A 14,800-nucleotide genomic window follows, 5' to 3' on the forward strand; every position below is an offset into this window, starting at 1 on the left:
GAGGCTGACGAGCTATTTGTAGATCTGTAGGCTCTGTCACTCCAGCTCTATTCCTCACCCAGTGTTGCCTCCTCCTGCTTGACTAACTGCTCCTAAAGTAGCACATAGTGGAGGCAGGTCTGACAGGGGAATACAGCTGCAGTGACAAAGGCTTCATGTATACAGATAGTTCTTCAGCCTCATTTATATATATGTTCAACTCTTATTTCTCAGCAAGGGAGGATCGGACTGGCCATGTGAAGGTTACTGCACTTGACTTTGTGCATATAGTTTGGAGGTGAAATGATGATGACAGATTTCCTTTGAAGGGAATCCGTCAATAAGATCAATCCCCTCAAACTGCAAACATGGGTATGCAGGTCTTTGAAAGTTCAAGGGATATTCCCATCTCCAATATGTAGTAGGCGATATAATAAAGATATTACAAATTACTCCAATTCTAAATGTAATATAGTTCTCATGAATAACTACGGTATGTCTCTTAACTCATGAGCAGGGCATTGGAGTATAGGTATCCATGGTTACGACCACGAGCAACTGACTGTCAGTATATGAGTGGTTTTAACCATGGATACCTAAGCTGCAATGCCCTTCACATGAGATAAGAGACATGGCTAATCAGGAGACCTAGACTATATTTCTAATTGGAGGTATTTGCTAATATTTATACACCTCCAATATATTGGGATAAGATCATGGAGATGGAGCTACCCCTTTAAATTGATAGACTATATATATGTAAAGGTGTCAATCTATTGCTGCATTCCTGAGACCTCTGTGTTTTAATTAATATTCAATTGTGGCACTAAGTGCCCTGTGTGTGACAGAGCTCTATGGGAGCATCTACCTCCTGAGATTGTTTCCCCAAACAACACCAGCCTCTTTATCTTGGTTGATAGCTCACTGTCTATCTTCTAGACAAGGCTCCTGACATTAAGGTCCAGTCACACTAAGCAACTTACCAGCGATCCCAACAACGATAGGGATCGCTGGTAAGTTGCTAGGAGGTTGCTGGTGAGATGTCACACTGCAACGCTCCAGCGATCCCACCAGCAACCTGACCTGGCAGGGATCGCTGGAGCGTTGCTACACGAGTTGCTGGTGAGCTCACCAGCAACCAGTGACCAGCCCCCAGCGCCGCGTGGAAGATGCTGCGCTTGGTAACTAAGGTAAATATCGGGTAACCAACCCGATATTTACGTTGGTTACCAGCTCACGCAGCTACACGTGCAGAGAGCAGGGAGCAGCGCACACTGAGCGCTGGCTCCCTGCTCTCTTAGTTACAGCACACATCGGGTTAATTACCCGATGTGTGCTGCAGCTACATGTGCACATAGCAGGGAGCAGCGCACACCACTTAGCGCTGGCTCCCTGCTCTCCTAGTACAGCACACATCGGGTTAATTACCCGATGTGTGATGCAGCTACATGTGCACAGAACAGGGAGCAGCGCACAATGCTTAGCGCTGGCTCCCTGCTTTCCTAACTACAGCACACATCGGGTTAATTAACCCGATGTGTCCTGCAGCTACATGTGCACAGAGCAGGAGCCGGCACTGACAGTGAGAGCGGCGGAGGCTGGTAACAAAGGTAAATATCGGGTAACCAAGGACAGGGCTTCTTGGTTACCCGATGTTTACATTGGTTACCAGCCTCCGCAGAAGCCGGCTCCTGCTGCCTGCACATTTAGTTGTTGCTGTCTCGCTGTCACACACAGCGATCTGTGCTTCACAGCGGGAGAGCAACAACTAAAAAATGGCCCAGGACATTCAGCAACAACCAACGACCTCACAGCAGGGGCCAGGTTGTTGCTGGATGTCACACACAGCAACATCGCTAGCAACGTCACAAAAGTTGTTCGTTAGCAGCGATGTTGCTAGCGATGTTGCTTAGTGTGACGGGGCCTTTACACAGACAGTGAGATATCTATCAACCAAGCTAAAGATGTTGGTGCTGAGCAGGGAAACAACCTTAGGAGGCAGAGGTTTGGGAACTACTCTGTCTTCTAGACAGCATTTGGTTTGGGAATGTCCAAACCAAATGCCGCAGGTGCTCCCAGAAATCCGCAGCACAACTTCTGTCTGTTTCCATGCTGCGGATATACAGTGGAATGTCCTGCGGATATGCTGTGGTGTCCTGCATTGAGGATACAGTACTACGGCTTCGGCACTGCATCCTCAATGCAGAACAAGTGCTGCAGTGATCGGGGCGTTCATACTTACCTCCATCACTCAGCACCTCGCTTTCCGGCGGCCGGGTCACTCTGTCAGCGTCTGCAGGAAAAGGTGGGCGGGCCTGCACTAGCTCCGGCTGTCACATGACCGGAGCTCGTGCAGGCCCCGCCCACCTCTTCCTTCCTGTACCTGGATCCACCGCGCTCCTGTGCACCGGACAGAGAAAGTGACTCGGGTGTCTTCTATCAATGCAGGTAAGTATATGGGACCCTGCGGAGAAATCCGCAGGAATCATTGACATGCTGCTGATTTTTCCGCAGGGAAATCCGCATTATTTCCGCTGCGGAAAAATCCGCAGCGTGGGCACAGCAGTTCCCAAATGCCATAGAAATGGCTGGGGAGTAGCTGTGCTGCAGATTTTTGAAAAATCCACGGAATTTCCACGAACAATCCGCGGCAAATTCCGCGCATTTTCCACAGAGTGGGCACATAGCCTAATGTTCATCAGTTTTACACTAGTTATAGCTGAGAATTGCTGGATAACAAATTAAACTGCAGACGATCAATATATCTGCCGTTACTACTCCCACAGGGTTTTTTATATTTGTTTACAATATGTTAGCCTCCTGAAGGTAAAAGGCCCAACATTCTACCTCTATATTGGAAAACATCTTTAAGGAACGTGAACACTACGTGTTTTTCTGCCAGGCAAACCAGATGAGTTTTTCAAAAAGGAAGACGCTTCAGAAAAAGCTGGCTTTTTTCCTCCTGGAGCATTGTTTTTAGAGGGCTTATTTTTCTTTTAGTGCATTTTTTACTATCTTAGGATTTTTTTAGAGCATGGACTTCTACTATAAAATATAAAGCGGAAAATGGCAAAAGAATAGTCAGCTCACTTATTTCAACTGAGAAGTGGTTATGAGAGGCTCAACAGACTAAATATATGAAGAGCAAATCGATTTTACATAGAAACTAATACGTTCATTCTTTTGGGCTTTTAGTTAGTGCTTTGTCAGGTGGTTTTCAGAGCAGAATCTGCCTGAAAAAGACTTTGTGTACACACACTTAATGGCCAAAAACTTACACCACTCTCTCCAAGTGTTCGGAACTTATGGAAATATTTGCATGGAAGTTTCCATACACTTAAGCCCCCCATACACATTAGACTAATGTCAGAAGATCTGGCCAATGCCGACGGATTTGGACGACTGTCTAGTGTGTATGTGAGTGCCAATCAATTTACTGTCAGGGAACATATCGATCCGGCATATCTGGCTTCAGACTGGCTTCCAAACAAACGATCTGCTGTGCATGGTGGACCTTAAACAAAGCTAGTTTGTTAGACACTTCTGTAGATATGCCGTAAATATCTAGAATGGGAAAACTAAAGGGTGCTTTACACGAGACGAGCTATCGTGCGATGCATCGTCGGGGTCACGGTTTTCGTGACGCACATCCGGCATCGTTCACGACGTCGTCTCATGTAACACCTCTGAGCGCCGCAGTATCGCTCACAAATCGTGAGTCGTGTACTCGTCACTTAGTTTCAAAATATTGTTTATTTAAAATGGCGCCGGTTGTTCAACGTACCCGAAGCAGCACACATCGCTCCGTGTGACACCCCGGGAGCGATGAACTCAGCGTACCTGCGTCCTGCGGCACCCGCCGGCTATGCAGAAGGAAGGAGGTGAGCGGGATGTTTACGTCCCGCTCATCTTCGCCCCTCCGCTTCTATTGGCCGGCGGCTGTGTGACGTCGCTGTGATGCCAAATGTCCCTCCCACTTCAGGAAGTGGATGTTCGCCGCCCACAGCGAGGTCGTCCGGAAGGTAAGTACTTGTGACGGGGGTTAAACGAGTTTGTGCGCCACAGGCAGCAATTTGCCCGTGACGCAAAAACAACGGGGGCGGGTACGGTCGCTCGTGCTATTGCACGACAGATCGACTCGTGTAAAGCAGGCTTAAGACTTTGGTTCACATATTAGTAATTGAAAGGCTGCTCAACAAATCAGCCCCGTACTATAGTTATAGGGAAGCACCGATTGCTTTCATTAAAGTCATCTACCACCTATGCTAATAATCCATCTGCTGAAACAACTGCTACCACATCCCTGCATTGTAAGCTACATGGGGCCCTCCCCATTTTTTATTCATCTTTAAGTTATATATGATCATTTATGATAAAAAATTACCTCTTAAAGCAGAGAAGCCCTGCATCATTTTGGTCTAGTAGGAAAACAGTGCCACAGCCTAAGGAAATAAGCCAGACAGGGAGTATATGTTAGTAATAATAGCATTTAGATATTTTATCAAAAATGGTACGCAGTACAAACAATGTAAAGAGAACCTATCATGTCAAAAAAACTCCATTAACCTGCAGGTTAATGGCGTTCTAAAGCCATACAGCTTCTGCACTTATAGCCCTGCTGCCAAGAGGAAATTAACTTTATATCTCCCAGCAGCTTCTGGCTTTCAGTTCTAGAGGTGCGGCTTCACATACCGCTCAATTCATAGTGGGCAGCGACTGTAGCCATGCGTCAGCACTGATTAACAGCCAGCTTCGCCTTTCATCAATACAGAGCCAGCTGTCAATCAGTGCCGCTGGATGGTTACTGCCGCTATTCACTATGTACTGAGCGGTAATTGAAATCTAGCCTCTATGACTGAAAGCCAGAGGCTGCCAGAAGGAATAAAGTTCATTTTCTACCAGCAATGAGGCTTTCAGTGTGGCGCTCGTATGGCTTCAGAATGCCATTAATCTGCAGATTACCCCAATATCTGTAGATTATTTATGGTGTTTTTTGACATGAATGACAGGCTCCCTTTTTTTATGGTGTTTTTTGACATGAATGACAGGCTCCCTTTAAAAGAAGTAAAGTGCTCAGCATTTTTCTTAAGTCTTTCACCTTGGAAAACTGAGAACATACATTGTAGTGTTTTTTTCTTGAAGTATTTTTTGCAAGCTTTTGACTGGAGAGTGCCTGAAATGTAGTCCAAGAAGTGAAATCCACTTTTATCTCTTCCACAAGGCGTTTTTTGGAACGTAAAGCGGAAACAATATACTCCATAGCCTCAACATATACGAACAGCAAGATTATAAGAGTCATTCAAGTATCCTTGGGAGCAATTTTTCAGTTCTGATTCCCTCCAATAAGCTGCATGCACATTGCAGATCCACTATTAAAAATGCCAGAAAACAATTTTGCAAATGCTCAAAAAAATCTTCACATTCATTTCTATGGAAAAACAACTTGCTGTTTCATAGGTTCAGGCTTTCAAAATCACCTAGTTGGAGAAAAGAAAGTGAATATCACTTCTTTAAAGCAGCTCCTATAAAGAACGGCCCAAACTAGGACTGCCCAATCAACAGTCTTCATAAAATGTTTTAAGGAAAAACACTTTGGAAAAATGCTTGAAAAACAGTTTAAAACCACATCTGGAAAATTTCTCTGAAAAATTCCCTTAGGAGAACCTGGCAGCATAATTTAGCAATGTGAAATAAAGAGATGGCCTTAATGGCTGTTATACTGATTGAGCAGAGATCTGTCTGTACATGCGCCACCGCTGGCGCCATTTTATTAAGGGTAAGAATACAAGCTGTGAATTTAAACTGTGCACGCACCACCCATGCCAATAACAATGGCGGCCCAAAATTTCAAACAGAAGGCAGGCCACTGAAAAATCATGAGGTGAGCCGGTACAGGAGGAGAAGACCCCGTGTACAGTCCAACCCTTGTGCACCAAAATCTAATTAGTAATGAAGGGTGAGCGTGCTCGGCACTCGATCGGGCAGTGGGGTGCCCAGATGTGTCATTCATGAAACATGGAACACAAAGCGCCGTCTAGCTTCACTAAATACTGCGAGTGGTCACCCCTGTGAGAGACACAGTCTCTGAATGGCTCTCACTGGGGGTGAACACAGTTTTTGGATGTAGTATGTCCCAAAAAACCAAACAGAAAAACCTGTGTATGACTGGCTGTATGTGAACGGAGAGCCGGACTGCCCAATCATTGACTTCAATTATACTCGTTAGGCTGCTTTCACACATCCGGTTTTAGAAGTGCGGCTAAATCTAGCTCTAAAACCTATGCAACGGATGCAGCGAAAAAAACGCATCCTTTGCATAAGTTTTTACATGCGGCCCGTCTGGTTTTTTCCGGTTGCAGCACGCTACTGAGCATGCACAGTGCAAAAAACTGCATGCGGCGGCCGGATGCGGTTTTTGCCGCATCCGGCGTCCATAGGCATGCATTGGAAAAAGCGCCGCATCGGCCGGATGCGGCGCAATGCGTTTTTTTTCGCCGGACAAAAAAAAGGGCCAGGCAACGTTCCATCCGGCCGCCGCATCGGCTAAATATGCCGCATCCGGCAAAAACCGGACCGAACGCAAGGCCATGTGGCACAATCCGGCACTAATGAAAGTCTATGCGGAAAAAACGCAACCGGCGGCAAAAAAAAAGGTTGCGGTTTTTTTTTGCAAAGAGCCGGTTTGTGCCGCACAGCAAAAACCGGATGTGTAAAAGCAGCCTTACTCAAATTGAGCCCTTTCAGGGCGTCTGACCTGCTCAACTCAAGAAACAAGCATCATCGTGATAACCCATCAATTCGAGTACCGAGCACAAAGTATTGTATTGTTCGCCCATCATTACTAATTAGAAGAAAAATTGAAATGCTGATTAAATTAGTACCACAAAGAGGATTTCTTCACCCAAGGTATCAACTTCATCAGTATTATGGCTGTGTCTTTACAATACATTGCAACAGGCGGCACGGTGGCTCAGTGGTTAGCACTGCAGTCTTGCAGCGCTGGGGTCCTGGGTTTGAATCCCACCAAGGACACCATCTGCAAGGAGTTTGTATGTTCTCCCCGTGTTTGCGTGGGTTTCCTCCGGGTACTCCAGTGTCCTCCCACTCTCCAAAGACATACAGATAGGGATTGTGAGCCCCAATGGGGACAGTGTTCCTGATGAATGTAAAGCGCTGCGGAATATGTTAGCGCTATATAAAAATAAAGATTTATTTATTTATTTTATTTATTGCACATCGTGCTGACATTCTTTTTAAAGGATGAGAGTTTTCCTGAAGCAGTTTCCACTAGAAAACTCATCGTTTTTGACTGCTGGAAAATCCTCATGATAAATAGATATTAAAACGTCACAACTAAAATATGGCAGTGAGCCTACGCATGCCCATTAGTGTCCAGCAATATATATTTATCCTAGTATATGAAATCCATTCAAATATAATATACCATAAAGAAAGGCATTCTTTACCAGCAACTTTCTTTCCCCTCTGACCAATAGAATGAGGGCTAGTGATGGGGGAGCACTACCATGCTCAGGTGCTCGGTACTCCTAACAAGCAGTTAGATGCTCGGATGGGTGAGAATCGAGCACCCAAGTATAATGGAAGTCAATGTGGCTTTTCCAGACGTTTCCATCAATTGGGACTTTTTAAAATGTAGCAAAATTTGCATTTGACACAAATAAACTCCAGACCCCCTTGAAATGATTTTATGTATACAGCTGGGGAAATTTAGCAACTGCTTATCATTTTGGCACAAAAAATAGCAACAATATACACAAGACAAAAAAGAAAAGTGACTTAAAGGACTAGTTTTACTAAAATATAAACTAAAGCCACAATCTACAACTGGTCTATTACTGCAGTCCATCAGCCTATCTATAAGCCGCCAACTCCCTCTGCAGATCTTAAAAAATACCTTTTCTAAGGGTACCGTCACACTTTAGCGACGCTCCAGCGATCCCACCAGCGAGCTGACCTGGTCAGGATTGCTGGTGCGTCGCTACATGGTCGCTGGTGAGCTGTCAATCAGGCAGATCTCACCTGTGACCAGCCCCCAGCCACGTGGGGAAGCGATGCTGCGCTTGGTAACTAAGGTAAATATCGGGTAACCAAGCGCTTTGGTACCCGATATTTACCTTGGTTACCAGCGCACACCGCTGAGTGCTGGCTCCCTGCACTCCTAGCCAGAGTACACATCGGGTTAATAAGCAAACCACTTTGCTTATTTACCTGATGTGTACTCTGGCTACGTGTGCAGGGAGCCGGCACTGGCAGCCTGAGAGCGGAGGACGCTAGTAACAAAGGTAAATATCGGGTAACCAAGCAAAGCCCTTCGCTTGGTTACCCAATATTTACCTTGGTTACAGCTTACCGCAGGCTGCCAGAAGCCGGCTCCCTGCACATTCAGATCGTTGCTCTCTCGCTGTCAAACACAGTGATGTGTGCTTCACAGCGGGAGAGCAACGTCCAAACAATGAACCAGCACTGTGTGTAACGAGCAGCGATCTCACAGCAGGGGCCAGATCGCTGCTCAGTGTCACACACAGCGAGATCGCTAATGAGGTCTCGCTAGCAATCTATCTATGTGAGAAGTACCCCTTAACCCCTTAACGACCGCGGGCAGTAAAATTACGTCCTAAATGACATAATCTTACTGCCCGCGGTCCTCCGGCGGCAGCATGCCGCGATCGGCACACATCTCAGCTGATTTTCACAGCTGAGATGTGTGCCTGCTAGGCACAAGCAGAATCGTTATCTGCTCGTGCCGATTAACCCCTTATATGGCGCTGTCAATACATGACAGCGCCATTATAAGCGCGATTGCGGTAAGCATTTACTTACCACCCGAAACCGGAAGTCACGTGACGCGATCACGTGACTCCCGATAGTTGTCATGGTAGCACAGGGTCATGTGATGACTCCTGTACTACACATGACTTGGTTTCACTTTCGCTGTGCCCGGGGCACAGCAAAAGAGAAAGACAGCGTATCTGCTGTTTACAGCCTTGTGGCTGTGATCAGCAGATACTGCAGAGCGATCGGAATGCTGATCGCAATAGCCCCCTAGGGGGACTAGTAAAATAAAAAAAAAAAGTTAAAAAATAAGTTTTAAAAAATTAAAAAAAAACAAAAAAACCTAAAAGTTCAAATCACCCCCCATTCGCCCCATTGAAAATTAAAGGGTTAAAAAAATAAAAAATATACACACATTTGGTATCGCCGCGTTCAGAAACGCCCGATCTATCAAAATATAAAATCAATTAATCTGATCAGTAAACGGCGTAGCGGCAAAAAAATTCCAAACGCCAAAACGACGTTTTTTTGTCGCCACAACTTTTGCGCAAAATGCAATAAGAGGCGATCAAAACGTAGCATCTGCGCAAAAATGGTACCGTTAAAAACGTCAGCTCGAGACGCAAAAAATAAGCCGTCATTGAGCCTAAGATCCCGAAAAATGAGAACGCTACGGGTCACGGAATATGGCGTAAAACGTGCGCCACTTTTTTCGGACAAACTTCCGATTTTTTTTTAACCCCTTATATAAAAGTAAACCTATACATGTTTGGTGTCTACGAACTCGCACTGACCTGAGGCATCACACCCACACATCAGTTTTACCATATAGTGAACACAGTGAATAAAATATCTCAAAAACCATAGTGCTATCGCACTTTTTTTGCTATTTTTCAGCATTTGGAATTTTTTTGCCATTTTCTAGTACACAATATGGTAAAACTGATGGTTTCATTTAAAAGTACAGCTCGTTCCGCAAAAAATGAGCCCTCACATGACCATATTGACTGAAAAATAAAAAAGTTACGTCTCTCAGAAAAAGAATGGCGAAAAAAAAAAACGGAAAGCGAAAAATCGGCCGGTCGTGAAAGGGTTAATGTCCCTTGCCAAATGCAAATCAGCACAGTCCAAGTTGTTGGTGATCTGCACTTAAACTACTGGGAGAATCGCCATCCTCCTGCCTTGACTGATGTGGATGATGTGTCCTATGTCATTCATAGATCCTTGTGAATCTTGCGCCTGTACACACCTAATTTGCTCTGCTTTACTAGAAGCATGGTCTGTATGCTCCGGCACTTATTAACCCGAAGTGAAGTCGGCTTTGGCGCTTTACAGAACTTTGCTTTGCCCTTAGTGGGGCAGAGCAAAGTATGTCTGTGCAGGTTTGTGCTTCAACTGCACAGGGGCAAGATTGGCAGGAGTATGTGGATGACGCAGGAGACGTCATCCACATCAATCAGTGCAAACATCAATAAGACCAGACTGCTGACGAGCACACAGCGTGGGACACTTATAAATTTATTTTTATAATCTGAAGGGGAATGGGAGACCTATTTACAGGTTGATGGACTTTGGTAATAGACTAGTTAAAGGTTGTGGCTTTAGTTTATGTTGGGAAAACCTAGTGAAAGGGTGAAAGGTTCCCTATAAAGCACCACTAGCAGGAAGGGTTTTCAGCACTGCAGTGGCGCATTACTTCTAAAGGGTGCTTTACACGCTGCGACATCGCCAACGATATATCGTCGGGGTCACGTCGTTAGTGACGCACATCCGGCGCCGCTAGCGACAACGCAGCGTGTGGCATCAAGGAGCAATGATCAACAATCGCAAAAGCGTAAAAAATCGTTAATCGTTGACATGTGGCTCATTTTCATAATATCATTGGTGGTGGATGCCGCTGGTGGTTCGTCGTTCCTGCAGCATCACATGTCGCTATGTGTGACACCACAGGAACAATGAACATCTCCTTACCTGCGTCCACCTGCAATGAGTTAGGAAGGAGGTGGGCGGCATGTTCCGGCCGCTCATCTCCGCCCCTCCTCTGCTATTGGGAGGCCGCTTAGTGATGCCGCTATGATGCCGCTATGATGCCGAACGCACCTCCCCCTTGAAGGAAGGATTGTTCGGCGGCCACAGCGATGTCGCTGACAAGGTATGTGAGTGTGACGATGCCGTAGCGATAATGTTCGCTACGGCAGTGATAACCAAATGTCGCACGAACGACGGGGGCGGGTGCTATTGCGCACGACATCGCTAGCGATGTCGCAGTGTGTAAAGCACCCTTAAGTCCCCTCTCTTATATTAGCCCTCCGGTGGCGTCATCCTTTTTCAGCATCGCTTAGATCCTGCGGCAACATCTTGTGCCTGTAACTTTTGACTGGCTAAAGTTAGAAGTTACGTCACAAGCGCTCAATCCAAGGCTCCAAGAACCAGAACAAGGCTCTCATAGAGATGCATTGAGTTATGACCTCCGACACACTTCATGAAACATTGGAACGGCTGGCAGGTCACAAATAGCCGGAGACTGACCAGAGTGACACTCGAGAAAGATGAAGATGGTGGCAGGTAAGTATAAGACAGGGCACAGGGGGACTTGCATATATTAAGGCATCACTCTAGCACTGAATTAAAAAAAAACATGCTTTAGTGGTCCTTTAAAGGAAAAAAACACAAATTATGAATAGGGATCTTATCTTCTACCTTAACCCTATACATCAGTTCCTACTTCACTACAGGCTGCCTGCAAATATGACTGTATACACTTGTTCCCTATACAGTGTGTCCACCCATATCCTGTCCACCGCCATTAACTTGAGAATGGTGGCAGCTATAGGCATAGAAGTGGTGTTTAGGTAAAGTATCCATGCGCTACGCAATGAAACCACCTATAGCGCCACCTGGTGGAAAACAACGGAGTTAGCATTTTTATCTCGAAAACGGAACGAGATAGAGAAAAAAAGTGAATTAAAAAAATTGTAGGGCATCATCAATTCAATACGAATCGACACCTTGCATACAGAAATGCTAGGATATGAAACCCATGAATGACCCCCCCCCCCAAAACATTGAATGCTGGTCATGCATATGGCGCTCTTTTAACTTTCTGGCCATCAGCTGCAATGCACATCTGGACTCTGGACAGCATACTGTATCTTGCTGCACGTTGTGCAATATGGTAGGGGACACGTTTGCACAAGCATCTGTGATACGTCGTCGTAGGTCCTTCAATGTTGGTGGAGGAGTCGCATACACCTGCTGTTTGATGTGACCTCACAGAAAGAAGTCCAATGGGGTCAGGTCAGATGAGCGTGGAGCCACTCAACACAGCGACCATATCCAATGACTTGTAGGAAGGTCTCCATGAAGTATCGCTTCATGTCCGCAGCCTTGTGAGTTTTACACGCTCTTATCATAGCGATTCGTAATGAATTGATGATGCCCTACAACTTTGTAATTCACTTTTTTTCGCTATCTCATTCTCGACATAAAAATGCTAACTCCGTAGTTTCCACCAGGTGGCGCTATAGGTGGTTTCATTGCGTAGCGCATGGCTACTTTACTATACCTAGACACCACTTCTATGCCTATAGCTGCCGCTGTTCTCAAGTTAATGGCGGTGGACAGGATATGGGTGGACACACTATAGTAAAATCCAGCTCACCATCACTGTTGTCCACCTTTGTTTCAGGTCTTGGATATAGGCTATGCCATTGGCTGTTAATGATGAGTGAGACAAGATGGTCCAGCTTAAATAAACAACTTCTTTATTGCTTGAAAAATTCTTATAGACGGGACATCAAGTAATTACACAAAAACATGCTATAGTAGCATATGCATACTGTGGCGTTATTCGTGTAAATACTAGTTGTCACATGTATAACAATTTTTCAAGCAATAAAGAAGTTGTTCATTTGAGCTGGAAAATCTTCTCACTCATATGTTCCCTATGTGTTATGTCCCCCTAAGCCCTTTACAGAGCAATACTTGTGGGTAAATAGCAGCACAGCCACCGAGGAGTCTGCCACTGTATTCATATGACTGCACGCTTATAAGTTATGTCCCCCTAACCACTTTGCAGGGTAAAACTTGTAGGCAAATAGGATTAGAGCCAGCGAGGCGTCTGCCACTGCACTCATCTGATGGCCCGCTTATATGTTATGTCCCCCTAATCCCTTCGCAGAGTAATAGTTGTGGGTAAATAGGGTTAGAACCAGCGAGGAGTCTGCCATTGTAGTCATCTGACTGCCCGTTTTTATGTTATGCCCCCTAAGCCCTTTTGCAGGGTAATATATAGTGTGCATAGGGGCACAGCTAATGAGGAGTCTTCCACTGAACTCATCTGACTGCAAGCTTACATGTTATGTCCCCCTAAGCCCTTGCAGGGTAATACTGATGGGTAAATAGGGGCACAGCTAGTGAGGAGTCTGCCACTGCACTCATCTGATGGCCCGCTTATATGTTATGTCCCCCTAATCCCTTTGCAGAGTAATAGTTGTGGGTAAATAGGGTTAGAACCAGTGAGGAGTCTGCCATTGTAGTCATCTGACTGCCCGCTTATATGTTATGCCCCCTAAGCTCTTTTTCAGGGTAATATATAGTGTGCATAGGGGCACAGCTAGTGAGGAGTCTTCCACTGTACTCATCTGACTGTATGCTTATGTTATGTCCCCCTAAGCCCTTGCAGGGTAATACGGATGGGTAAATAGGGGCACAGCAAGTGAGGAGTCTGCCACCGTGGTCATCTGACTGCCCGCTTATATGTTATTTACCTTCAAGCCATTTGCATGGTAATACTGATGGGTAAATAAGGGCACAGTCAGCAAGGAATATGTCACTGTACTCATCTGATTGCTCACTTATGTTATGTCCCCCTAAGCCCTTAGCAGGGTAATATAGAGGGTACATAGGGGTAGAGCCAGGGAGGAGTCTGCCACTGTATTCATCTGACTGCCCGCTTATGTTATGACCCCCTAAGCCCTTTGCAGGGTTACACTTGTGGGTAAATAGGGTTAGAGCCAGCGAGGAGTCTGCCACTGCACTCATCTGACTGCCCGCTTATATGGTATGCCCCCCTAAGCCCTTTGCAGGGTTACACTTGTGGGTAAATAGGGGCACAGCCAGCGAGGAGTCTGCCACTGCACTCATCTGACTGCCCGCTTATATGGTATGCCCCCCTAAGCCCTTTGCAGGGTTACACTTGTGGGTAAATAGGGTTAGAGCCAGCGAGGAGTCTGCCACTGCACTCATCTGAGCGCCCGCTTCCCCCATCATTGTGCAGAGGGGTGCAGCTGGCAATCAGCGCTGCAGGGCAGAGGGGGCACATGTCACCAGTACAGCAGACTCCTGGCTGTCCCTTTATTACACTGTACACATTTACACTGTGGGATTTAATGCACAAGCACAGAGCTAGCACCCAAAGACAATGGCTGCTATTAGGAAAATTATGGGCTCCTTCACCTGAAATGCCATAGTTCTGGGAGGCAGCACATGCCAGGCGAGTGGGCACATACGGGGAGAACTCCACTGCATAGCCGTGTCTAGCAGGTAGGCGGACGGCCCGGGTCACACCGCCGGCTGATGCCATGCTCTATACGCCAGCTCCCAGGACATAGCCCCCTGCTGCAGCCGACAATGGAAGCGCCAGCTGATCAGCGCAGAGAGGACGGCTTCACTGCCGGGTGAAGCTGTCACCAGCCCCAGTACAAGGAACACACAGCGGTGAATTCTGGGAAAACAAAACCAAGCCTCGCTTCCACGAGGCCGGCAGGCTTCCAGTCACGTGGCTAACTTCGAACCAATGAGCAAAAAGGCGGGAATGTTTAGTCAGAAGTTGAACTCTGTCCACCGACCGTCACTCTGACGGAGTTCTGTATTCAGTATACGTTGTACACAGCGCTCACAGACCTTGTCACGTACAACCTTGTGTTCTAGACTATACTGTATGAGCAATTAATAAGTAAAACTTCTCAGCAGCCATTATGACTGACACTGGAGCCAACAGACTTGACCTTTTATTATATCCTCTTGA

General features: G+C 46.1%; 1 protein-coding gene across 1 annotated transcript in view; it reads right to left on the reverse strand.

The window, feature by feature from the left end:
• The window catches only part of PEX7 (peroxisomal biogenesis factor 7), a 328,168-nt gene extending 313,678 nt beyond the window's left edge, over positions 1–14,490 (reverse strand). The window contains exons 1-2 of the mRNA XM_075339838.1: positions 14,230–14,490; positions 4,364–4,421 (exon numbers count right to left, since the gene is read on the reverse strand). Of these exons, the coding sequence (XP_075195953.1) occupies positions 4,364–4,421; positions 14,230–14,356 (185 nt within the window). The 5' untranslated portion in view covers positions 14,357–14,490. The remainder of the gene's footprint in view (positions 1–4,363; positions 4,422–14,229) is intronic.
• Positions 14,491–14,800: the final 310 nt, after the last annotated feature.

Source organism: Anomaloglossus baeobatrachus, chromosome 3 (assembly GCF_048569485.1).
Source record: "Anomaloglossus baeobatrachus isolate aAnoBae1 chromosome 3, aAnoBae1.hap1, whole genome shotgun sequence".
Classification (NCBI taxonomy): domain Eukaryota; kingdom Metazoa; phylum Chordata; class Amphibia; order Anura; family Aromobatidae; genus Anomaloglossus; species Anomaloglossus baeobatrachus.